The sequence below is a fragment of the Silurus aristotelis genome (assembly GCF_946808225.1).
Source record: "Silurus aristotelis genome assembly, chromosome: 18".
Lineage (NCBI taxonomy): Eukaryota > Metazoa > Chordata > Actinopteri > Siluriformes > Siluridae > Silurus > Silurus aristotelis.
The window spans coordinates 3,827,673-3,852,743 of NC_139591.1; the positions used below are offsets into that span (position 1 = coordinate 3,827,673).

The window sequence follows — 25,071 nt, forward strand, 5'->3', positions numbered from 1 at the left end:
CTGAGCGAATATTATTTGATTACCGAGTGCTGAAAAAAGGCTAAATGTACTGTTTGTAAAGACTGTAATACAGCTGTTTTAGGATTCTAAAACATTCTCATCCTTCAAGAAGCAGTCTCTGAAATTCCTAATTTCTGTAGGAATGTAGTAGAAGTCAATAGGGTTTAGGGGGCACTAAAAAGTGATATTACAAATTTAGATTTTCAGATCAATGAATAGGTTTTATGATACTGTTTAATGATTATTACATTACCAGCCACACACCTTTCCGAATGCCTGCGTAGCTGCTACTGAGGCCGCTCCTCTTCTTCCTGTGCCTGTAAAGCCAAACGCTGAAGATCATGAGCACCACCCAGCAGGTGGCGCCGATGCCTGCAATAAAAGCCGGCTGCTTCACCACATCAGAGATGTTGGAAAAAGTGTCCAGGTCATTGAAAGTTTCCAACATCTGGCCGGATGAGTCTGTAAAATAGCGGGTTGACAAAAGCTAATAAGAAGCTTCACTCTGGATCTGTATTTCAGATTAGAAATGTAGATTTTTTCCACTCAAAAACACAACTGGGTTTATGAAACGTCGCAGATAAAAGAGAGGGTACCTTGATGATAAGCGCTCCAGATGCACTCAACACTCAATAGTGCACTACAGCACTAAAGTGTACTATAATAATAGTGTTGTGTATGAGTATGAGTGTGTAATCACAATACGTAAAGTATAGTGGAGGGCCATCTGGGCCAGAAAGGTCTTATCAGAATGACTGTCTTAGATTTAATCTATTTTTGTCTACGAAGATGTATTAAATTAATCCCAATAGTCAATTCTCTTCATTTCATGTAGTTTGATTAAAAAGTTTCTATCCAATCAGATTCCAGCCTTGACATCACATGTTCTCAAAAGGCCAGCAGAAATAAACATGGCTGAGCTCCAGATCCATGTTGCTTGAAGCTGTTGTTTTAGCAAAATAAGCACATTTTCATATCCTTTGATTGGCTGGTCAGAGAGCGCACTAGTCAGAGCACGCAACCGGGATCTGGAGCAAACTGCACAATCTCGAATATATCTGTGTGGATTTGATAGCTGTTTTTCATTCCACAATAGCTGACAGAGGAGAATAAATCACAAGGACAATACAGTATGAACTTATAAAGTAATGCTGGACATTGTAAGGAAAGGTCAGGCAAACCGGTTCAAAACAGTTGTTTCGCTTTTTCATGAACCATTTTTACTTTTGCGTTTTCTTTCCTGTAGAATTTGCACAAAAACACTCCCAGTGAATCAAAGACATATAAATAAAATGTTTTCTGACCCAGCTGAAAGAAGGTAATGTCACTCTTGACCCCTGGTCCAGCTCCATTGCTGGCAGCGACCTCCACGCTGTAGCGAATACCAGGCGACAGACTGGGGATGACGACCGAGAAAGTGGAACCGTCTACCGTACGGTTGACATGGTATCGACTCTCATTGCCCAGGCACCAAATCTATAAAAAAATATATATATAATCAGTGATCAGATCTTTTAGTCAGAATTGTTCACTTCACTCAAAATAAATTTAATATCAGCAAGCAATTTAGTAATTTAAAAGTGCCACTTGCTGAGTTCTGCCACTAGGGGTCTGTATATCGCTTTATATGATTGCTTCCCACAGTAAAATCCCTGCACACTGTAGCACCCTCTGTCTTAGAGCATCGTGTCCTCGTGTTACCTTGTACTCCTGGACCACTCCGTTCTGCTCATCCTCTGGAGGTGGTTGCCAAGCGACCAGGATGGCCGTCCCGTTAGGGTCTCTCTTGGTGACAGTGACGCCACGTGGGGCACCGCTGGGAGCTGTAAAGACAGGGACAAATATCCGGTTTAGACCACGTGTGCTAACGCGTTTTACCTACTCAGTTTTATTCGACTCCGGAACATTCGACTTTGGAGATGCTTCGGAAGAACTGAATCAGATGGACCGCTTTGATACAAGTCTACAAGTCTGTCGTTTCCTTTTCCTAGTTAGCGCTGCTCTAAATGCAGAGGCATGACCTCGACTTGATGGAGAAACTTTCAGGCCACGCTTTTGTTGTGATTTAAATAATGAGTCTCTGCTTTTCCTCCACCCCGCAGTGAAACCGCTTCAAGTCTCCTCGTGGAGTTTTGATTGCTGGAAACAAGACTGTGTGTGAAAGTGTGTGAATGTGTGTGGTGTGTAAATCCTGTCCAAATAAAAACTTTGAAAACTGCACTCACGCACTCTCCAAACTTATCAGCAGACATTTTACCTTAGTTTTCATCAAAATCCACAGTCGGCGAAGCAAAGTGCAAATACTTATCTTTGAAATCCGAAGATTTTCTGCGGAATCTCAATTTGCTGCTTATTCTTTTGGAGAATCAGCGAGCAAAAAAATTAATTAGAAAGTTGCAGGGCACGAGGCTGATGAGTGTAATTAGACTGAGTCGAGTTGCCTTCCGGCTGAGCAGCTTCGTCACTTCGTTCTTAAATATAATTCCGACAGCAGGAGTGCCACCGAGCCAAGGCTAGACCTTTGCTAAAAGAATCCTCAAAGACGATTAGCTACGCAGTTTGCACTTTGGACGGATGAAATCCGTGGCACGGTGTTACAGTTGAACGTTTACTTTACTCACCACCAGCACAAATTGCGCAGACAAATTTACTGCGTAGAACCCCGTTCGGTCCTTGACTGACCTCAGCGCTAGCCTTATTAGTAATATCATCATGGAATGCATCATCTGCACTTCTAGTTTATTACACGAGGCGCCTCCGCTGACGCAGATAACACACGAGCTGGGATCGTGACGCGCGGTCCAATCTAGCCGGTTAGCGGTGTGTAAATAACAAAGGCAAGGCTTGACGAGTGGGAATGATTGGGAGAAAATTGACTTTGCAGCACTCCTTCTGCAAAGGTTCTCTTCGCTGCTCTTACCCTCTTCTAGCGTCCGGACCATCTTCACCTCGCTGTCGGCTCCCTGGAACTCGTCGAAAAACGGACGCACTTTGAACTCGTACGTGACACCCTTCTTGAGTTGAGGTACAACGGCACCGTCCTCGCCGGGAGTGCGCACCTCAAACACTCCCCACTGACCGCGGGCCTCGCCCGACTCCGACGATGGCCGATACATGACCCTGTACCCCTGGATGTACTGAGACTGCTGCTCCACCTAGAGGGGGAAAATGAGTTATGTATGGATTTAAGGCTAAAATGTATCATTTAGGCCGCAGATGTGACTACAGACCAGTAATGGACATAAATGTAAATGTAAGTTAGTGTAATTCAGCAGCTTTTTCATGTATCTGCATTTGACTAAAGAATTTCCATTTGGGGAGACTTTTACTTCACTACATTTCAAAGTCATTCATTCATTCATTAATTTTCTCCCGCTTATCCGTAATTCGGGTCGCGGGGCAGCAGTCTAAGCAGGCCCCCGCCTCCGACTGCTGCCCAATCCTCACAGCACCGTCCCTTACGGTCCCTCCTGCAGGTGGTGAGCTTACGGGAAGACATTTCAAAGTCAAATATCTTAATAATCAAAATCAATCTCCTTTTTATTTATGAGTGGATAAAAACGTTTGAAGGCAAATACTTTTGTACTTTTAGTCAGAAAAGTTTAAAGGGAGCACTTTTACTTTTACTGGAGTAATATTTTACCTACTTTAACTCAAGTACATAGTGTGTGTGTGTGTGTGTGTGTGTGTGTGTGTGTGTGTGTGTGTGTGTACTTCGTCCACCACTGATACAGATTTAAGCTATATTTCACAGTATCGGCTCTCAAAAAGAGGCGGTTAAATCTAGCTCTGCAAGTCAATATCACATTGAGATGCATACTTTAGACTAAAACAACTAAAACATTTTCAATACATTGAATACATCAAATGCAACATTCTCCGCATGAATATTGAAGTGAGCTTTGGGCTTGAATTGCTGACTTAATAAGATGTAAAGAGGCTAAAAAAAATCTCAGCGAGCGCAATAAACCCTTATCAACAGCCTTTCATTTACGATTCATTTGTTGAAACCGCTTGGTCTGAAGCCCGTTCTCTCAGACCAGTGCTAGGAGCCTGTCTGGAAGGGCCTAATTATAAACCACATGTGCATGCAAACAGCAATCTCAGCCCCAATAACATGGCCTTGAGATGCTGTGGGCTGGCGGTTTGCAAAGACAGGATTATCCTGTAGTCTAGGAGGGTACATGCATGTGGAAGAGCTCAGACACTGTGTCCCGCTGCCCCCCTCTCGATGCAAAATCACAAGATGAGATCACTATCACCATCAGCTCCCGATTTCTTTGCGCACTGGGCCTGGTTAGCATGCCGCCACGGAGAACGTTCGACAAATCCCAGCCCACTCGAGGAACAGGCAAGCAGTGTGACACAAAGGATTCAGGGAGTTGCTAAGTGGGGTGTGGTTATTGGGGCTAATCTGTACCCAGCTGTTTCAGCTCAAAAGGGGTTGAAAATCCTGGATCTATACCTCAGTGCAATACGAAACCGTTTGAAGAAATGCCTCCGGTGGCACTTTGGAACTAAACCACGGCTATATATTATTAAAAGAACGCTGCTGGCTAATGAGAAGGGAAGCTTCCTTTCCATTGGAACATCCCAAAAAAAAAAAAACCCAGGCAGATTTCACAAGGCTTTGTTTGGCTCCTCCTCCTACTCTGGCACCGCTAAACTATTTACATTCTGTGTCTGCGTTTGGAACGGCCGCTCTGACGTGTGTTTATGTCAGCTCATTCATCATGATGAAGTCGTGTCTGTGGGCCATGGAAAGGCTGATGCCGGGGCGCTTGAGAATGTTTAAACAAACTCTCCCGGTTGTGCTGATAAAAACTCGTTTTGTCAGCACAGGTGGTCCCGAATAGGATTAAAAAAAGACCTGCACTGGGTTTAGGGGAAAAATCACGGGCTGTTACGCTAATACTGTTGAACTGTACGGTGCTGAGCAGCAGACGTGACTAACATGGTGTACGATAACAAAGCACAGAGTGTTGCTGACAGGCTTTTGGACTAATAGGGATGTTTATGTGTCTACACAGTGAATTGACCAAGATGAGAAACAGAGCCAAGCAGGACCTAATGAGTGGCACAAGCATTGCCCGGTTGTTTGTCTCGGAGGAGTTTCCATCTGAGGCTAGGGAATACTTCACTTTTCGAACTGGGTGGCAAGGATAACCCATGATCCTGTCCCATATCGATCAGAAAGAGACACTAGCTAATCAATGACATGTTAGCTAATGTATACAGAACAGGGTGTTCGTTGCAGTATAACAGTCCTCTCTGAAGCATCGGGGATCAACAGCATTTACTTCTTCATCAATTTGAGCTACAGGAGCTCGTCACACGGACCAGCCTTCACTCCCTATGTTCATCAATGAGCATCGGCCGCCCATGACCCTGTCACCGGTTCACCACTGTTCCTTCCTTGTAGCACCTTTGATAGATACTGACGACTGCAGACTGGGAACATCCCACAGGAGCTGCAGTTTTGGAGATGCTCTGACCCAGTCGTCTAGACATCCCAATTTGGTCCTTGTCAAACTCTCAAATCCTTATACCTGCCCATTTTTCCTGCTTCAAACACGTCAACTTTGAGGACAAAATGTTCACTTGCTGCCTAATAAATTCCCACCTACTAACAGGTGCCATGATGAAGAGATAATCAGTGTTATTCACTTCACCGCTTATAATGTTATAATGTCATAATGTCATGCCTGGTTGGTGTATACTGTATGTATATGAGGTAACATCAAAAAGTTTTGAGACTCGCTCTGTTTGCATGAAAATACTTTATTTACCTACGTTTACACTCTTATTCACTCAAAATAGTCCCCTTGCACAGCAATACTGCTCTCTCAGCGTTCCTGCCATGTGGAAGACTTTTTTTCGTAGCCTGTCAAGTACCTTCTGCGATTCGAGCGCTGAATCGCCACAATGGCGTCAAAACAGAGGCCTTTGATCTGCATGTTCATCTTAGGGATGAGGGAAAAGTTTGTAAAAGCCAGATTTGGCGAGTAGTGTGTCAAATTAAGAAGTAAGATCACGTTGGTTTCGGCATGAAAATCGCATGTGTCGGTGCTAACGTTAAATGTACCTTGTGCTGCCATCTGTTGGCTAGTTACAAAACTAGTCTCAAAACTTTTCGATACCACCTCATTTCTATGGTTTATGTATAAAACACTCACAAAAGTTGTTGTATGAGAAAGGGTTTATAGTGTCTCTTACCGTCCACTGCACTCTGACTGAGGAGGATGACAGTATGGTGGGATTGTGCAAGTGGACCACAACGTCCCCCAGTTCCTTCTGGATCTGGCGATGGTCCATTCCCTGTATGGTGGGAGGAGTGTCTGTGGAAATGACACTGGAAATGAGTTTGTAAACAATAAATTGCAGTGACCAAAAACCCAGATGAGGATGGGTTCGCTTTTCAGTTCCTCATACCATCTCGGGGAGTTTTTCCTTGCCACATTGGCTTGATCATTAAGAAAAACTTACAATTACAAGGAAAAAGCTTATACAAGTAGTCCCCGACTTACAAAGGAAATGCGTACCGATGATCCTATCGTAACGTAGACATGGCCTAACTCAAGAGTTTTGAAGAATGGTGATCAGTATGGGGAAGTATACATTAATTTGTTAATAATTATCCAATTACAGTACATAATTTTGAAAAAAACAGAGCAATTCAAATTATTGTATTGTAAAGATCGAAAAATCTTAAAAACCTTTTTTTTTTTATAAATCTGGGACTACCTATAAACTCTTTAACTACCACTTTATCTCTGTAAAGCTGCTTTGAGACAATGTCCATTGTTAGAAGCACTATAAAAATACAAATGAATTGAAAAACAAAAGCATTTGAACAATAAACATATCTGTGTGTTTAGAAATCCCCCAAAAAGTCTATCAACTTTTTTATATCTCAGCTTTTACTCTAACAGAAGAGAAGAAAGAAGACAACGCTGGAGGATCACCTTGCGTTCGGATGGCATCCGTTATGGGACTGGGGTCACTCAGGCCGTAAGCATTGGCTGCCCTTACCAGGAAAAGATACACTGCACCAGGCTTCAAGCCCTTCAGCATAAACGTTTCGGACTTCACGTGGTCAGCGAGGGTCACCCAACTGCTCCCGGATGCATGACTGGAAAGACAGCGTAGGAAAGGAAATCTCAATTTTTACTGTCATTCAATCAGAAAATATGTACCGGAGTGTTTCCAGTGGCTTGGTACAGCATGCTTGATATCATCACAGATCTATACACACCTCATTTGGCATTCTTCGCAACGGCGGCAAGCAACCACTGACATTTGAATTGAGATTTTATCCATTTTGTTCAAAGCAATAATGTCAGATAAAGTGGGAACGTACTAATGCATGCAGAAATACGCCAATAAACTGTATATATCTTTATTTGTGATGACAATTTTTCATTTTCAATTTGGACAAAAGCAGAACATTGCAAACACACAAGCAATAAGACTCATACTGACTGCTTGCTATAGCACACACAATGCAATTGTGCAATTCAGCACAATATAATAAACACAATACAATGAGCTTTGTGTATCTTTACAGTACAATTTTGCAATAATGTCACTATAAATCTTTAGGAAGGAGTGAAAACAAATGTATACTTTATTCACCTAAATGCCTCGATGACATAAGAAGTGGGTGTGGCTCCATTTGTGTTGGCCTTCCATGTCAGTGTAACAGAGGTGCGAGTAACGTCGATCACCTCTGGCTTGGACGGCGCACTGGGGATCAGGTTTGGGTCTGTGGGTCTGCCGGGCTGGACCGCCACTCCGAACTCTGAAAAAGCAAAATCACACACATTTCTATTTCAAAAACACTAAAAACTGGGCCATTGATTTCTCCTTTTTCTGTCTGGAGATCACTTCTGTAGGTCTTTCTGGAGATCACTCAGAAAGTACACTTTTTATATAAAGATTACCTTCTACAGCCAGGTATGCTTTCCATGATGCTTCCCCACTGGGACTGGTGGACACACAAGTGTACACTCCAGTGTCGCTAAGCTGTGGATCACACACACACACACAAACACACACACAAGTGAAGTGCTTCTACACAGAAGAGGATTTTACACACAAATGCACTTCAACAGTATGAAGAGACAATAGTCATTGCAGAGAAGAAGAGGTTGCGTCAACCATTAGAGGCAATTTTGCAGATTGCTGTGAAGGAGAAGCAGTTGTCAAATTCACGAAGGTGTTTGGAAATGGAAAGTGAATCACGTGTGCTGTATTATTTGTTTATTTCATGTTGATGAACATCGTTTTCCGACCTTGGCATAGCGGATCTGCAGAGTTCCGGTGTCCAGCTGGGAGATGCGCGAGTCGTGGGTGGACACCAGCACCCCGTCCTTTCTCCAGAGCACCGTCGGTGCAGGAGTTCCGGTCGTTATGCATGTCAGCAGCACCGTCCCATCTACAGCGATGGTCTGGTTCTCTGGGCCTTGCCGAATCACCGGAGGGGGCCGATCTGAAACCACTATTGGGCAAAGAATAAATACATATGAAAAAAAAAGCATTAAGGATAAAAAAAACCCAAGAGAGGAAACGAGGTAAATAAGACGAGTTTAAAAAGAAAAAAGGTCAAATTGAATTTTTAAAAAAGTCCTCCAGGTTCTGGCTAATCTTTCGACTGCAGTATTTACCCTTCAGAAAAATGCAGTCAGAATAACTAATAAAAGAAAATAGAATTTAAACACCAGGCTTTTACTTTCCCTTCATCAAAAAAAAAAAACATTATGACTCAAAGGTGTTGATATATCAGGGAAAGGGGTGTGTGTGGAGGGGTGTGTGTGAAGGAGGAGTTGCATACCTGAAAAATAGCCCTGAGGTAGAGACTGGTGATTATTACCACAGACTCAGAACAGAAAAAGCATGAGAAAGGGGGAAGGGGTGGGAGGAGGCAACATACAGCACTGAGTGCTTGGCTAGATTCAATCAAACACGCTCCATCCTTGTTTCATTTCCATTAAGTGTAATTGAGTGTACACCGAATATGGGAGTTCCATTTCGTGCCTGCCTACGTCCGTGCAGCGAACGAGAGAGCATTAAAATTACCATATCATTACCCACAGCACAAAAAGCATGCAGAATCGCCCGCTTCTTCCGCCACCCAGACAAGCAGTGCCTGGTACCACCATGGGCACTTATGTTCATTAAACTAATGTATATACATCGCCTGGACACATACTGTACACATTACAGCTGTTTGGACGCTGGTTCTGCAGGTGTTATTATTTTTTTACGGCCCTTGAAGGGTTTTTAATTTCGCTTTTTTTACTGTTGCGATAAATGTTGCTGAGCGGGAAAGAGGATAAACCGGGGTCAGCTGGATGTCTTTGCTTTATACCTAAAATGATCATGACTGTGTAGTATTGAGTTTGTGTGTGTGTGTGTGTCTGTCATTACGAGAATAAATTGGTGCGATGAAATCAAAAACAAGAACAGCAGGATAGCGACGGTCTTCGAGTCTTTGTGTATCCGGTCGCCATGGAAACGGCGAATTTTTAAGCCAGTGGGTTTGAGCGTCAGGGATGTCTCGATTACTCCTGAAAAGGGTTCAAACGCGAGGGAAATGCACGATGGATACTGTGGACAGCCCAAAACGCCCACAAAACCAAACCGTACCAGTGGCAAAGACCAAGCCATTCTCATAATGCTGAATGAATTATCAAATAATTTCCTGTGCTACGGATATTGAGACTTTTATTTCGGCCAACAGGATCCCAATTTGCAATTCTCACACACACACACACACACACACACACACACACACACACACACACACACACAAACACACACACACACAATCCTCACTGCTGGGAAAAAAGCCACAGTCCCCATTGTCTTAATTACATTTCTTATCAGCAGTTACCGCAGTGTGAATGCGTATATATGTGTGTGTGTGTGTGTGTGTGTGTGTGTGTGTGTGTGTGTGTGTGTGTGTGTGGCACGCTCCCTTACCATCTGTAACCTCCAGCAGGGCCTTGGTGATGACGCTGCCGGCGATGTTGAGTGCCTGACAGCTGTATTGTCCTCCATCGGCACGCTGAACGTCTGTGATGGTGAGGTCGCCCGTCTGAGAAACGGAGAAACGGCTGGAGGGCTGCGGGGGCTGGTAGGAGAACAGAAGGTTCTGCCAGTGCAAAAAATATTGGAGTGGGGGGGGGGGGGTGGTTGGAGAGAGAAGACAGAACCATATTTAGAGCTTAATGTCACCTTTCGACCTTATAAACAATTACATGGATATTTATCCCTATAATGCCATGTTTTAGGAAATCTTTGGACTATGTGAACAAATCTTGTGTCAAAATATATAACAGCCTGCAATATGGTAACGCAACACCGGTTTACAAGCAAAAAAAAATAACCAGTGGTTAATATTTTGTATTATAGTAGATTCAATGTTTTTTATTATAAATCAAGAAAAGCTCCAGTGAAAAGTGAAAAGCCCAAAACAGCAGATTTGTGATGTTTTATTTCCTTTAATACAAATCATATTGTGCACCTCAACACTGAATTAACCATCAATGCCACAACATCCTCTTCAACATGTCAAAATAAAACAAAGATCAAACAAGTCGATCAAAAAGTATAGCAAACTTTAAAAACGGGATCTTCAATTAACAAATAAAATGACAGTCATGTCACAAAGTGCCATTAAGAACCAAGAACCATTAGTATTCAATGGAAAAAAATTTATAATAATCAGTAAATTATTTTAGATGAAGTAAAGCCTAATATTCTGACTGTGATTCGATGCAGCTCTCAGTCTCAGCGAGGGGCAATTAATTTTATTTATTTTAGTTTTAGAAGGTCTTTTTTGGACTGAAAAGGAGGCCAGCAGTGTGAGGAAGTTGCTCACAGGCAGCAGATATGGGTAGGGGAGTGTTAATGACATCTTCAACAGAGGTGTATTAGGTAAGGCTCATTGTCAATTAAAATATAATGGAGTGAAAAGCACATATATTGAATAATAATTGTAGTTGAGTAAAGAGTAAAAGTTGCTGATATCTTTGATACTCAATAAAAGTAGCTAAAAAATTACTTAAGTACAGTAACAAAGTATATTTATTTCAATACTTTACACCAGTTATTCGAACTGTATTTCCAGAGTATTGAATTTAAAACAGTTTATTGATACATTAATGAAATTAACTCAGGATTCTATTAGCACATTGTAGACTTAGAAATTAAGAAAAAAATTTGAGATGAAGCATGGTGGTGGGTATTTCTTACCTGGCTTCCTTCTCTCTGCCAAAATATGGCCGGTTGTGGGTTGCCCATCGCCTCGCACTGAAATGTGACCGTTCGGCCCACGCCCACTACCTGGTTCCGGGGCCGAATGACAAACGTAGGGGGCACTACACAACACAAGACAACCCAAAGCAATGTTTATAACTACAAATAAAAGATTTTTAGATATATAATATAATATAATATAATATAATATAATATAATATAATATAATATAATATAATATAATATAATATAATTATATAAGATACTGTCTATTCACAATGAGCATGAACACCAGATCATAAAAAAGGATAAAAAAAATCACTTTTACCTTTTTATTTTTTAATTTAGATACATTTTGGGTTTACCCATGAGTGTGATCAGAGCTGATTCTGCTCAGAGCAGCTCAGTGTCAGACATGTTATGGAGGATGGAAGATGATGATGGGGTGGTGGATGGGAACTTACCACTCATAACTAAAAGAAAGAAGAGAAAAAAAGGATTTTTGATGTACACCTGATGTAGCACTCAATATGAATTAGGAGACATAACAAGAGAATAAATAATGAACAACAATGTTTGAATATTGAATACATGCAATTGGACGTATGTGTACTCGACTCCAAGGCCTCATGTAAGAAATCTGAGTTGTAAAATCGATTGAATTCTTAATAATAAAATACACAAAAAAATAGAAACCACAGTGAATTCAGAGCAGATAGTATTCATACGAGTACATACTTATTCACATTTTAGACATGCCATGTTTTGGGAAGGGAAAGGAAACCAAAAAGACCCTGGAAACAAACCAACAGAAAGACCAAGAACCCTGGACTTGAAAGGCACCAATGCTACCCACTGCACCACCATGCTTTCCAGCATAAACAAAACATAGCATATAACAATGCTTATACATTACATACCATATTATCAAGTCAAACCTGGACTTTTAAGAACAAATTAAAGTGGAAACTGCAGTTATTTTTCAAAATACATTTAACTAATGCCTGGAGAAATTGGACATAGAAAGATTTTTCAGTACGGCAGAACCATCCTAAGACAGCCTGCATCACTGCTGAAACACAGATCCTGAAATGCTGATCTCCAAAAAACAATCGGTACTGACGGCAGTACAGCCACTTTTGAAACGTTTCTATCGTTTAAATGTCCTACTGCGGCTGAGCGTCTCTTTAACCTACTGTGCTTAAGATATACGCAAATGTTACACCTTCTTTCACAAGAAACTTCAGCACCACACGCTGTCCCATGCACACAATAATTCTGTTGTCTGCCATCTTGATTCTTGGTATCTTGTGTGGCCCGCGACATGTGCGGCAGCTATGAGTAATAGGACTCACTAGCCACTACTTGATGAAATACCGCTTTGCTAGCCTAAGGGGTGGTGGTGATAGCTTGGTGGTTAAGGCATTGGACTTGGGTTTCCAAAGTTTTAAGTGCAACTCCCAAACAACACCACGCTGCTACCCCTGAGGCCCTGAGCAAAGATCTACTCGGTTGTATGAGTGCGAAAATGTAAGTCGCTTTGAATAAGAGTCTGGTGAATGTACAATATTAATTTTTATACTAGCTAAATTTAAAGTCCCGGTTTGAGCACCCCTCGTATATGGTTGTCCTTCTGCTACTGATTAGTGCATGGACGATATTTGTTCTAATAGCCAACAACTCTACAATGTGGATCCAATCCTACGTGTGAAACTCCGACATCCCGATCGCCCAAACAGCCCCGATGAGGTCGTGGGCCTCTAAGGGTGACAGATCAAGGTCGAGATCTTTGTTATTGCTGGCCTGAAACGAAGCCGTTGACCCAGCCCTCCCGTTGTGGACGTGTTATTAAAGTGGAGCATTTGATTAATATGTGAACAGCAGGCATCAAGCAAGTCGATGCCGTGCTCCCAAAGTGCAATGCGGCAGGAAAGCAGACATTCCATTACTCGCTCCAAGCCTTATTAGTCCTGCAATTAGTCAAGAAGGAGTCATCGGCCAGACTAGCGGCATTGTTCTGGTATGATGTACAGTTAAAATACACGGTGCATACAATTGTTCTACTTGAAAATGAATGATTGGCTGAGGATTGGCAGTGGTTATTCTGTAAAACGATAAAACCTCACATTCTAATGTGACTAATGACTATTAATGACTATGAAAGAAATAAAGTGTTAAAATAGCCCAATAGGCAAACAGGCCTTCAGTGGCACTTTTCCTGGTTTTTATTGTTCACGCTGGAGCTGCAGCATGTGATCCGTGATGTGTAAAGTATGTTTATTGAAATAAGTGAGGCCCGAGGCATGAATTTCTCTGGCAGCTTTATAGAGTGAGCCGGAGGGGGTACGGTGGAGGACAGACGAGTGTTTGTGTCCTCCGGCGCTCGCAGGGTGAAGGTGGCATGGAAAATAAAGGTCTTGTGTCAGAGGGTATGTGTTGGAGGGAAAACCGCAAGACAAGGCGCAGGTTGTTCAGCTCCCCCTGTGAGACTCGTTGGACCTGTGTTGCATTGAAAGGTGTGAAAAGCTCGGACTGAGAGCAGTCTCGAGTTACGACCCCGTCTCCCCCACGGGGACGTGTTTGGTCAGAGTTATGACACCCAAGCGAGGGCATAAAAGCACATGCATAAGAGCTGCATGCGGGTACTGTAGATGTGCGTAATTTGCTTTTCTGTTAACGATTTGTTCCAGTTGGACAAAAAAAATCCCACTTTCTCTTACTTGTGTACACAGTAACTTTTGAGCTTCGAACATGAAAATGTCACTTATGTTGTTTTAATGGAAGAAGATTGACAATTTTGCACCCTCAACCTGGGTCACAGAAATCTTAACCCAGCCGACTGGAGCACTTTAATCAGAGTGGTGCCTGAAGAATAATTATGGCAGCCATAAAAGACCTAAGAAGGTTTTTTTTCACACCACCAAGAGTGAGGTGATGGAAAACCTGAAAGCCGAAAAGAACTCTGGGATCTTTAGAAGAAAAACATCTGCCCCAGTTGATGACGGCTGGTTCGGGTTTTCCAGTGCTGATTGGCGGCAACCGTGACCGAGGATAGCTAAGGAAAACCCTCTGTCTATGTCTTCCTGGTGCAATCAGCCTGATGGAAAGGGGTGGGGGTATTTTCTTTTTTTTTTTTTTTACAGAAACTAATATTGGAATGTAAAAACGGGTGGGGGGGGGTGTTGGGTGTCAGCATGGAAAGGAATCGAATCGCATGGAAAAGCAATTGTTTTAACTGCATTATAGTGCACCAGCCTCTCTCTATCATACCGGGAGCAAAGTTAATATGAAGTGTGCTAAACAAATGATAGTCTTTCATTATCAACTTTGCAATGAATTACAGATGATCCGATGCAGCCTATATTTAATTATACGAGGACTATAAAATTCAATTTGTAGTCATAGCAGCTTTGAGCATTCTTTCTCTCCAGACACACACATATGCACGCACACACATAAAGGCACTGTAATCTTCATCATCTCGTGCTGCATGTATCACTCCAAATGAGATAATCATTGCTGTTTGTCAGACAGCAGCGTTGTTATGTCTGGTTCCTCCAGGCGAGGCTTTCTTCTCCTCACCCTCGCCCTCATCTTGCTGTTTCTTTCCTCTGTTACCAAGTATCTTAGTGAAGAATAAAAAAAAAGAAAAGAAAAGAACGCACTGCAAAAATAAAGCTACAGGTAGTTTTGGATGGCTTTTCAGCTCATACAATCAGACTCATTATCCCTCTTTCCTTCTCAGCTTTCTCTCGAATTGCCTACACGCTCGCCACTTTGCTGCTTCCCGGGTCTGGAATTAGAGTGTGTAATTGGAAACATGCTATTTTCCCCAGCATGGGACTGGGGCTTGTCTTTAATTAGGCCATCCTCCCCTCTCCATGTGTCTTTGGCTGGGTGTCACCGGGGCAGAGGGTTCGAGGAGGTGGAGGGCGGGTGGGGGATGTGATAGAAAAGCAACTCTGCTCTCCAGCTCATTTCCTCTCTTCAAAGAGGAGCCAAAGACTCTTCTAATGTCTCCCTCAGCTGCCCACGTTCTCCTCAGAGGATCACAGGAACGATGGTCGTCGCCTCGAAAACCCACTTCCCGTGACCTCTGGTGACACGGCGTACAGCAGCTATGGGTTCAAAAGCGATTGTGGGCTGCACATTTTACCAGTCACCCAGCTGCGAGGATTCTGCTCTTAAACAAATGAATCCACTAAATTACATTTCTGGATCTTTCTGGAACAACACACACATCTCAAGAGCTTTAAATATGTTCACATTCTGTTTTTAGTGATTTACTATCCAGCAAAGGCAGAGGACTTGAATTCTGTGAGTTCAAATCGCAGCCACAACAAGCTGCCACGTCTGGGTCCCTGAGCAAGGCCCTTAACCCTGTAGCTGCTCGGTTGTATGAATGAAATTAAAATAAATTTAAATGAATCTTCAAGATAGTCATGATTCTCATAAGACACATCTGAAAAAGCAGTCACATGACCTTAAAATGTTCTGTATGGAGGACAACTTTGTCACTAGAAGAGATTGTGTGTCACTTGACTGTTTTGTGGGAACAAATATTATTTAAGGATGAGTAAAGATGATTCAATAATTGTGAAACTGACTATGGACTACAGCAGTTTAAAACAAAAATACATTTTTCTAAACGTTTTATTTTCGGTACAGTCGGGTTAAGAAGTGCAAAACCTAAAGTTCATCAACATTTGAACAAAATAAAAGTTTAAAAACAATTTAAAAAATAAATAAATAAAATAAATAAATAAATGGATTAAATAAATAAAAAACAAAATAAATTGCCTGCTTGGTTAAATCATATTTAAAATAATATTTTATAATATTTTCAAACAATAGAACAAATCAAATGAATGCAATACACTTTATTATATTGATTAAAATTACGTAATCGAATAAATTTGCACAAATTAAATTAATTAAATTAAATTAAATAAATGGAAAAAATTTAGTTACATTGTTGTGAATGTTTTTAAGTAAAAAAAAAATTTATTTTAAAAAGTGTGAGGCGGAGACTAAACAAACTTGCGGTCCGCCACTTTATACGTTCCTGAGGAAACTCCGATTTAACAATGTTCCGCATGTAAAAAGGATTGTGTTCCAACCGAAAGCCCTGTACCGAAACATTTCGGTACGAATACTTGTACCATTACACCCCTACACATAGAATCTGATTAGACACAGTTATAAAGGCGGGAACAGTTAACATTGAATGGTGCGTTAAATGAGCATGGAAGTCATGTAGTGGCGATTCTCCGAGATGAGTGATAAAAGCGAGCAGGAAAAGCTAAGCTTCGGTTTCTTTTTCCTGCCCATGCAAGATCAGCTCGACAGCTACCTCCATGTGCTGCGGCAGGTGTGGTGGGAGTTGCATGGTGTGTGTGTGTGTGGATTCTTACCGTGCACAGTCAGCGTAGCAGAAGCCTCAGCCTTGCCCACCATGTTTTCGGCTAGGCAGCTGTAGGAACCCACGTCGGCCGGTGTGACGCGTCGCAAGCTCAGCGTGTGGTCTTCAAGGATTTCGTACCTGAAATGTGAAAGGCGAAGTGTGGGAACGAGTCGAAAACATATACACACGCAATCATATCAAATGTTACAACCCCTCTAGCGCCCCTCTTGTGTTGCACATTTTCCGGCATTCTTTACCGATTCGCCTCAGAAAGGGCTTAGGGGTAATTAGCCGTTAAAGCCGAATCAGACATGTTGGCGCATAAAGGAAATGTTCGACCGTGCAGAGCAAGAGCATTAGCACTCCTTCAGAATCTCAACTGCCTCCAAGAGCGCATGATAGGATCTGGAACATCTAGGCTGCCAGAGGAAAGGGGCCTTACCTCCCCTTGGGTAATTCTCCATCCTCTTTCCTCCAGCGGACGGTGGGAAGCGGATCTCCACGGGCTTCGCAGCGAAACTCCACGCTCTCGTCAGCCAGCACCACTACACTTGTGGGCCTCCTTGTGAAGCTGGGCCTCTCTGGAAAGCACACGCATACCTGCTTATACATACATGATTATCCTGAACATGAGGAAGGTGTTAGAAATGTTGTAAAGGAAAAAACTGACATTTCATCACTAAAACACCATTTTCTAAAGGTGATGTGTTCATTCATGTATTTCAGCTGAATTTTTCATAAAGTGTTCAGCCACCAATTAAAAATGACAAATGTAAAGGTTGCACTCTCATCCTTTGAAAGGCATTATTTTTCTTCTTCTTTCTGGTTCGGCTGAAGGTCTCGATGAAAATATCGAGACATGTCCTAGCCTACCTAGGACTCTTTAAGAATGCTGATCAGAATGCCATAATGTATAAACTTTACAGTATATATGTATGTTGCAATGTTGTATAAAGAGCAAAGAGACAAATTACCATGATCATCGTATGATTGAAAAATCATAAGTCGAACTATTGTAACTCAGAGACCATCTGAACGTTTTCCCAGAGATGTTGCACATTATTGGTATTCACCATAAATTAAATCAAGTGTTTAGCGTTTTTTCTCAATATAATCCACGTAATATTTAGGGTTAGAAATCCCTGGTGTTCATGTAATTCTGCATTTTTCGTGAAAGTATGAAGAATGTAATGAAAAATAAATGAAAAATCCGCACGATTAATCCGTTTTGGGCTTTTCTGCCCAAGTCGTCCTCCCACAAGCGTTCGATCTGTTGCTTCAATCAGCAGCATTATTCTATTAGCACTAAATGTTTTTACTTGCTTTCTAATTGTGGGCTCCAGGCCCAGCTGATCATGTGATAAGGCTTCTCGGCAGACAGGAAGTGCTTTCAGTTCGAGGCAAGATGGTTAAAAAAAAAAGAAACCAAGAGGGAGGAGAGAGTTAGGGGGACAGTGAGGGGCGGGTCAACAGTCTGGGTCAGATCAAGAGAGCACAGCTGGTCTGGACCTGGGCGGACAACCAGGCCAAAAAACACACAGGGATCAAAAGGCTGAGTGAAAAGAGAGGAAACTGAGGGACAGCTGCACAAGCAGGTCCGTTATTACGTAGCGAAACCTTTCAATTTGTCAAAAACAAATGAGACAAAGCGGGTCCACTTCGCCTATTAGAAAGATGTTGGGACTGTACTAAACTACACCTACATTACAGCTCTGGCATGGGAAGGTCAAGCCACGAAATACAGGTGTGTTTACCTAAAACAGTCAGTTCAGCAATCTCGCTCTCGCGCTCTCCCACCATGTTGGTTCCCACACAGATGTATTTTCCAGCATCACTCTTTCTTGCATTCGTGATCATCAGCTTTCCACCTCGGATCTGCAAAACAAGATCATTGGGTTCCATGAATTGCTCTTCCCCCTTAATAATAATAGTACATATATTTTAACATTTCCGTAACTCATTACAAACATGACAGCATTTCAAATGAAGCAGATTTTCTCAAAAATTATTCAGACATTATTTGGGACAAAATTTGCAACAGATCATAATTAACTTTAGGGTAATTGACAGGAAGGAAACAGAATCGAATTAAAGACTGGGTAATTGAAATGCCTGAATCTCAAAATTAATTAAGATAAAAAAAAAAAAACAAGAAAAAAAAAGGTGTGAGGTCGGCTGAGGTGGGCTTTCTTTTCATTTAAATTCTAATCTAAAGGCAATTCCTTTTTCCCCCCTTACAACACTTCTTTTGGCAATAAATTAATAATTGTATGTGCTTTGAGTGTTTTTATTGATTTATTTTCATTTGTTTGTTTCTATTGTCGTTATTTGTCATACTACCATTGCTATCAGTGCCACGTACCAAACCCGAATGGATCAACTATTCGTTTTAAACTGGTGCAGAATTATTAAGAGTTGATTTCAGTATCAGCATGTGTCCTTGGTTCTCACATTGAGAGACAGCAGCTAAATGCATTGTTTAAACATCCAAAATGAGTTTTAAAACTTCATTACATCTCCTGTAAATGAAGTAGTTATGCAACTACGCGTCCTGCCAAGAGACATCTGAGCAGCCAAGTGTCCAATTACTAATGTGTCCCTGAAATGATCCCCTGAAATGAATCTTACAGCTATTATTAAATTTACATTCAAAGTACTGGGAAACAGAGCCAACATCACAAACACTGCGTCACTGGCCAATTTTTGAATGAACCTCACTGTTGAGATAGATGCAGGGGAAAGTTTTATAACGCGATCTAACCAGTGACAGTGTTCACTTAAAAAAAAGCATTCTACAGTTACAGTTTTTCAGATTGGACCCTGGGGACACCATATTTTTCTTTTCTCCCAGCTCCTCATACACTGGTACCTGCTATTCAGTTTCCTTAAATGCTTTGTTTCGATGTGTTGGGGGCTTCGTAAAGCAGAATTCATGGACCATCTGGGGTCCCTAAGGATCACTTTGGGGGACAAACTGCAGTATACTATGGAGTCTGGCAAATTTCAAGCACTGCTTTAAATGCTAAAGCAATCGAAGCTTCAGCAGCTGTTGTAACTGACACAGTAAGCTATTTGTCCTTAGCAAAAAGACTTAAGAAAAACAATCCCTCAGCATACGAAATAACAAATTCTGGCTCCATTTCTACCTGTTTAGTTTGTCCTCAAGCAAAAAATTCCAGAGAATGTCAATACACATCAGTGAAGGTACTAGTGTTGTGTATTTGTTTAGCTATAATTAACAGCAGTAAAAACAGAAGTGCTAAAAGCAGGGGAGGTTTTGAAGAGCACTCGACCATGTCCAAAAACAAGTGGAGACCTCATCCTACAGGTCTGAGCTCTTTTTATGAGTGTGAATGTCTGGGAGAGGTCTCAGTTCGAGCTAATCGCCTAGCTGGGCAGATTTATAGCAGCTAGCCTGACCGCCCCTCAGGCCGGAGAAGGAGGACGCCTGAGGCCTGACCTCCACGCTCCACGAGCTGACACATTCCTCAAGCTCGTAAAAGGCACTTGTGTGCTTTAGTGGAGGCCACAAAGGCACCCTGGAGAAGGAGAGGGTTTCAAAGACGCACAGTTCTTTAGTGAGAGCTGGGCTCAGCCCTGCTGGGAGAGACTGGTTTGAAGTGTCATCGCATTACTGCTCATTGGACAAGGGCTGAGGCCTCAGCGGTGCTGAATTGTGAAAGACAGCTCTCAAGTTATATGGGGGGTGTTGGTGTTAAAAAAGAATTACCACGTGTAGAACATACACAAATACAATCAAGCACCAAATCTGTCTGTCTGTCTGTCTGTCTGTCTGTCTGTCTGTCTGTCTGTCTGTCTGTCTGTCTGTCTGTCTGTCTGTCTGTCTGTCTGTCTGTCTGTGGAGCTTGGACTATACAAGACAAAACAGACAATGTGAGACATATATACACACACACACACACACACACACACACACACACACACACACACACACACATATATATATATATATATATATATAAAGAGAGAGAGAGAGAGAGAGAGAGAGAGAGAGAGAGAGAGAGAGAGAGATCGAGATCTGTGCATAAACTGTCACTGCCCATTCTTTTAAGAATACTAAGATTATACCCAGAAAGCCCTAACGATAAGAGGACAACAGTCCAGATGAGACACAGAGGAGAACATCTGGAAGCAGAGAAAAAGCACAAATACTTTGAAGAACAATGGTCTGGTATTGTCACAATTCGAACTCATCAGACCACCAGAGATTGTACAGGACAGAATCAATCACTTCTTCACCTCCTCACCCTTTTTCCTGACTATTTCCATTTGTTCGTATTTTTGTCTGCTTTTTGCTGTTAATAATTTGTCCAGCGATGAGATAGGAGCATATGGGAAAAATACTGTGAGCATATTAATGTCATCTTGGGATTGGGATAGGGTAAAGATCTAACCTATCTACAGACCTCTCAAGATGTTGCGTCTGTGGCTCATATTAAGCTCATCTTATTATCTTTCAAGATATAAAATGTGCACATTTTTATAAACTTGGCTGTTAGATAGCTCATGTAAAAACGTATTCTACAGTATATGAAGCAATGTGTAATTATAAGGTTGGGATTAAAATATATTTTTATAGCAAATTCATATTTTCTGCTCTTTTGTCAGTCTTCACATGTGATTGGAGTTTTGGTGTTTCATTCATTTTACGCTGCATCCAAACGTTCTGGAAGCTTTTCAAACTTCCACAAACTGCATTTTGTGATGGATAGAAAGCTTAAATGATTAGCTGATCATCTCTCAGAGGAAACTAGCTAGCTAGGTATTTCGACCTTAAAACCTGTATGCTAGCTTTTACAGGAAGTTGCGTTTGGCTATGAGGGCTATTTCTTTGACAGAGAACTAGCTGTCTAGCTAATTTACTTTCTTTTCCTTTGTCCATTTTCTCCTCTTTCACAACAGTTTGTCTTAGACTTGATGTTCTGTTCACAATTTAGCATTAGGCTAATTTTCCTTAAATCCATGATGACCTAGAAACTCACTACTGATCAGAACAGCTTCAAATTGTGTGTGTGTGTGTGTGTGTGTGTGTGTGTGTGTGTGTGTGTGTGTGTGTGTGTGTGTGTGTGTGTGTGTGTGTGTGTGTAAGAGATAGAAAGAATGGGACAACCACTAACATCCCCCTTTTTTGGTTCCATTTGACTTTAACATAAGATGAAATTCACAGTGGATGTATCAGACAAGGATAAGACCTGCAATTTTCTGAACGCCCACACACACTAGGAATCGGTGGTCAGTGCTGAGTGACTACAGGGAAATCATCAAAATGGAATGGAAACCCCAGTCCTCATCATAAGAATGAATCCCAAGAGCACAGGGCACCAAAAAAAAAAGCTGTCTACTGGGATAAAAGCAAGAACAGATGAAAGAGTCCAGGCCAGACCTATGTTGACAAAGGAGAGGAAGAGCAAGCAAGCCAGAGAGAGAGAGAGAGAGAGAGAGAGAGAGAGAGAGAGAGAGAGAGGAAGAGAGGAAGAGAGATGGGGGACGGGGCGGTGGTCTATCCACTGATATCTAGGAAAGAATAAAAAAAAAATAAAAAAAAAGTGGAGAGAACAAACAAAATGGAAATTTCCTTTGTTTCAATGCAAACACCCCATCCTACCTCAAACACCTCATTTTTCATGTCACACACAGAACCAGAGTCTCCATCAGTCCTTCCCTGAGGATAAGAGAACCTGTCATGGACATGTCCTAAAGACATATTCCTACTATGATGTTCCTCTGTACGGCTTTACTGCATAAATTCTAGTGCACAATAAACACCGAAACACTTGTTCATTTAAAGAATGCATTATGCACTAACTTCTGTTCATTATAGAAACAAGCTACCAAATCACTAAAGGAAAAAAAAGATGATCTACAGTATATACACAAACATCTAAGCACACACATACACAAACACAATTAGCTGCTTTGTGTAAATGTAAATGAAACCTCCAACCAAGAGCTGTTTACTTCTTCTTGTTCGAATTTTAGCTGCTTGGTCCTAAATCACTATCTCAATCACAATCTCCATTCCTTCATCCTATCTGGACACTGTATATTCTCTAGCATGACTGCAACAGATTACAGTTGATAAGGATGTAAAGATTTAGAGCAAGACAACGTTATAGGCATATTTAAATTTCTTAGCGATACAAAAAGGAACGTCCGAGACGAAACCCAAGCGCATCTCAATCGTGGAGCTGCGCTGAACAAAATCAGCTATTCCTCTTAAGCTAATGTTGAGTAGTCTTTCTAAATACCAGTGTTTAATATACTGCTTATGACGTTATCTACAATCTCAACTTACCTGCTTCTGCTATTGCCCCCTCCCTACGATCCTCCTGCCCCACCAAACTATCCAACCTAACTATGTGTCATCCATCTTGATATTCAATTGTCTCTCTGGAGAAATGTGCTTGAAACACATGGAAGAAAAGAATGGCCCTGTGGTGTATATCCATAAGATTCAATTGTAGATGTGTAGAAAATACTTCACTGGAGCATTGTGGGAACACGTTTTCATAATTCATGTTCTATAACAGCATGACTTGGACAATAGCAATCAAAATGAGATTGATATTAAGGAGCTGGTTGTGATATGATCTGTAGTCTAATATCGTTTCTACAATAATAACCAAGTACATAATAACATATAATAAATTGAGGTGGTAGCTCCGTGGTCATGGTGTACAAAAGTTTGGAGACCCCTGGTATAAGAACAATGGAACTGCAAGTAGTACTGCAAGAAAAAGAATAGATGCCAGATGGTTGTGATCTAAGGCACTTTTTCAGAGCATACACTACTTGCCAGAAATTTCATTAAACAAGCACTTATTTACATGCGATGTAAAACACAAAATAGATAAGAAAACCCATTACCTGCAAGGAAACGTTTGGAATCTGTGTGGGTCTGGTGTTGACATAACGCCTAGGATTTGCATCAAACTACAAGTTTCTAATTGTACACTCGTTTTGCGATGACGTACTGTAAGCAACATTTTCTCAAGCCGTATTCCACTTTTGCCAGCTTTTTTTTTTTTTTTACAAGCCTCTGTTAAAAACATTAACTGGCAAGTACATGAGACACCCACACGCTTCCACACACTCACGCACTTTCCGAGAGCTTTCGCAGTCCCCCATGGAGTTGGCTGCGAGCTGTGAAGCATCTTCATAATAAAAGACATGAAAGACGAGTCAGTCCTCGTTAAGTGCTGCTCCGTTGTCTTCCGAGGTCAAAACTCCCTAACAAGCGCCCAGATGTGATCCAATCCTCCCCCACTCCAACACACACTCTTAATTAAAAGTGACTAATTGGCAGGAGAGGCTCGGCCGTGCTCGCTAAACTACCGGCTGCATCTCAGTCCTTACAGGTCTGAATCCTAAATCAACACATGGCAGGTCGTTCTGCACGTACAGCTTTATCTTAACCTGCTGCTGCGGGATTATGGAGGAGACGTGTCAGGCGTAATGGCCCCTGCATCAGCGTGTAATACGCAAACACATAAACGGCACGTCAGCTTAGATAGCACACTGTGTGAGCAATAACTAGTTCTTCACTGGAGGATCTCTTCGATTACACTGGGGTTTAATGCAATTGGATTTCAACCAAACGGACCTCATGTTTCCTAGCTTTAACATATGGAACAAATAAATCAAGACAACTCAGGAAAGAAATTCAATCAGAGCGCGCATTTTTTTTACTGTGATCCAATGTTGGAATGTTGAAAGGTCTTCTATAGCTACGGTTCTCAAAATCCACAAAAACTAGCCGGGGCGTAAATCATCATCATCATCATCATCATTATTATGATTGTTACAAAGGTGTAGATCACATTATGGCGCTTGATCCAAACCATAGTAGCACAAAAAAGAATAAAATTATAATAAATAATAAAATGTATACATTTTAATAATGCCTTGTAATTTGACTGATTAAATGACATTAATAAACAAAGAGTCCATGGGTTTTATTTATGGTTATAAAGAGCCACGGGTGCGAAAAAACACAGTTATATAGAAACTTGCGGTGGTTTTTTTCAATGGCAAGAACCCTGACCTGTTCAAAGAACTATTGCCGAACTTTTAAAGAACTTTGAAAAACCAAACAAAAGGTCCAGGAGTTATATTTATAGTTAAAATTAGTGCCGGCTGCATAAAATACATGAGATCCCCTGATGTATAGAACCATACAGTATTTTTTTTTATTTTCCGAATAAAAAGAACTGTGACCTATTCCCAAAAAAATTGCAGAACCTTTAAAGAACTTCTAACAACCACCCCTTTTTTATTCAGAGGCAGTTTCTCAAAAACACCACACACTTTTTCAACATTTGATCCAAATTGTAACTTTTTGTTATTCAAATGCAGCATTCCAACGCAGCCAAACAAGAAAACGA

The 25,071-nt window shown here is 41.4% G+C and overlaps 1 protein-coding gene across 4 annotated transcripts in view; it reads right to left on the reverse strand.

The window, feature by feature from the left end:
* LOC310740899 (roundabout homolog 1-like) overlaps positions 1-25,071 on the reverse strand; it is a 214,894-nt gene that overhangs the window by 20,471 nt on the left and 169,352 nt on the right. For all 4 annotated transcript variants that reach the window (XM_083568076.1, XM_083568074.1, XM_083568077.1 and 1 more), the window contains 14 exons: positions 18,421-18,541; positions 17,109-17,247; positions 16,677-16,804; positions 11,260-11,384; positions 9,985-10,156; positions 8,295-8,500; positions 7,944-8,025; positions 7,636-7,801; positions 6,966-7,132; positions 6,217-6,338; positions 2,921-3,155; positions 1,702-1,823; positions 1,305-1,476; positions 265-462 (listed from right to left, as the gene is read on the reverse strand). In XM_083568076.1, coding sequence (XP_083424202.1) covers positions 265-462; positions 1,305-1,476; positions 1,702-1,823; positions 2,921-3,155; positions 6,217-6,338; positions 6,966-7,132; positions 7,636-7,801; positions 7,944-8,025; positions 8,295-8,500; positions 9,985-10,156; positions 11,260-11,384; positions 16,677-16,804; positions 17,109-17,247; positions 18,421-18,541 — 2,155 coding nt within the window. The remainder of the gene's footprint in view (positions 1-264; positions 463-1,304; positions 1,477-1,701; positions 1,824-2,920; positions 3,156-6,216; positions 6,339-6,965; positions 7,133-7,635; positions 7,802-7,943; positions 8,026-8,294; positions 8,501-9,984; positions 10,157-11,259; positions 11,385-16,676; positions 16,805-17,108; positions 17,248-18,420; positions 18,542-25,071) is intronic.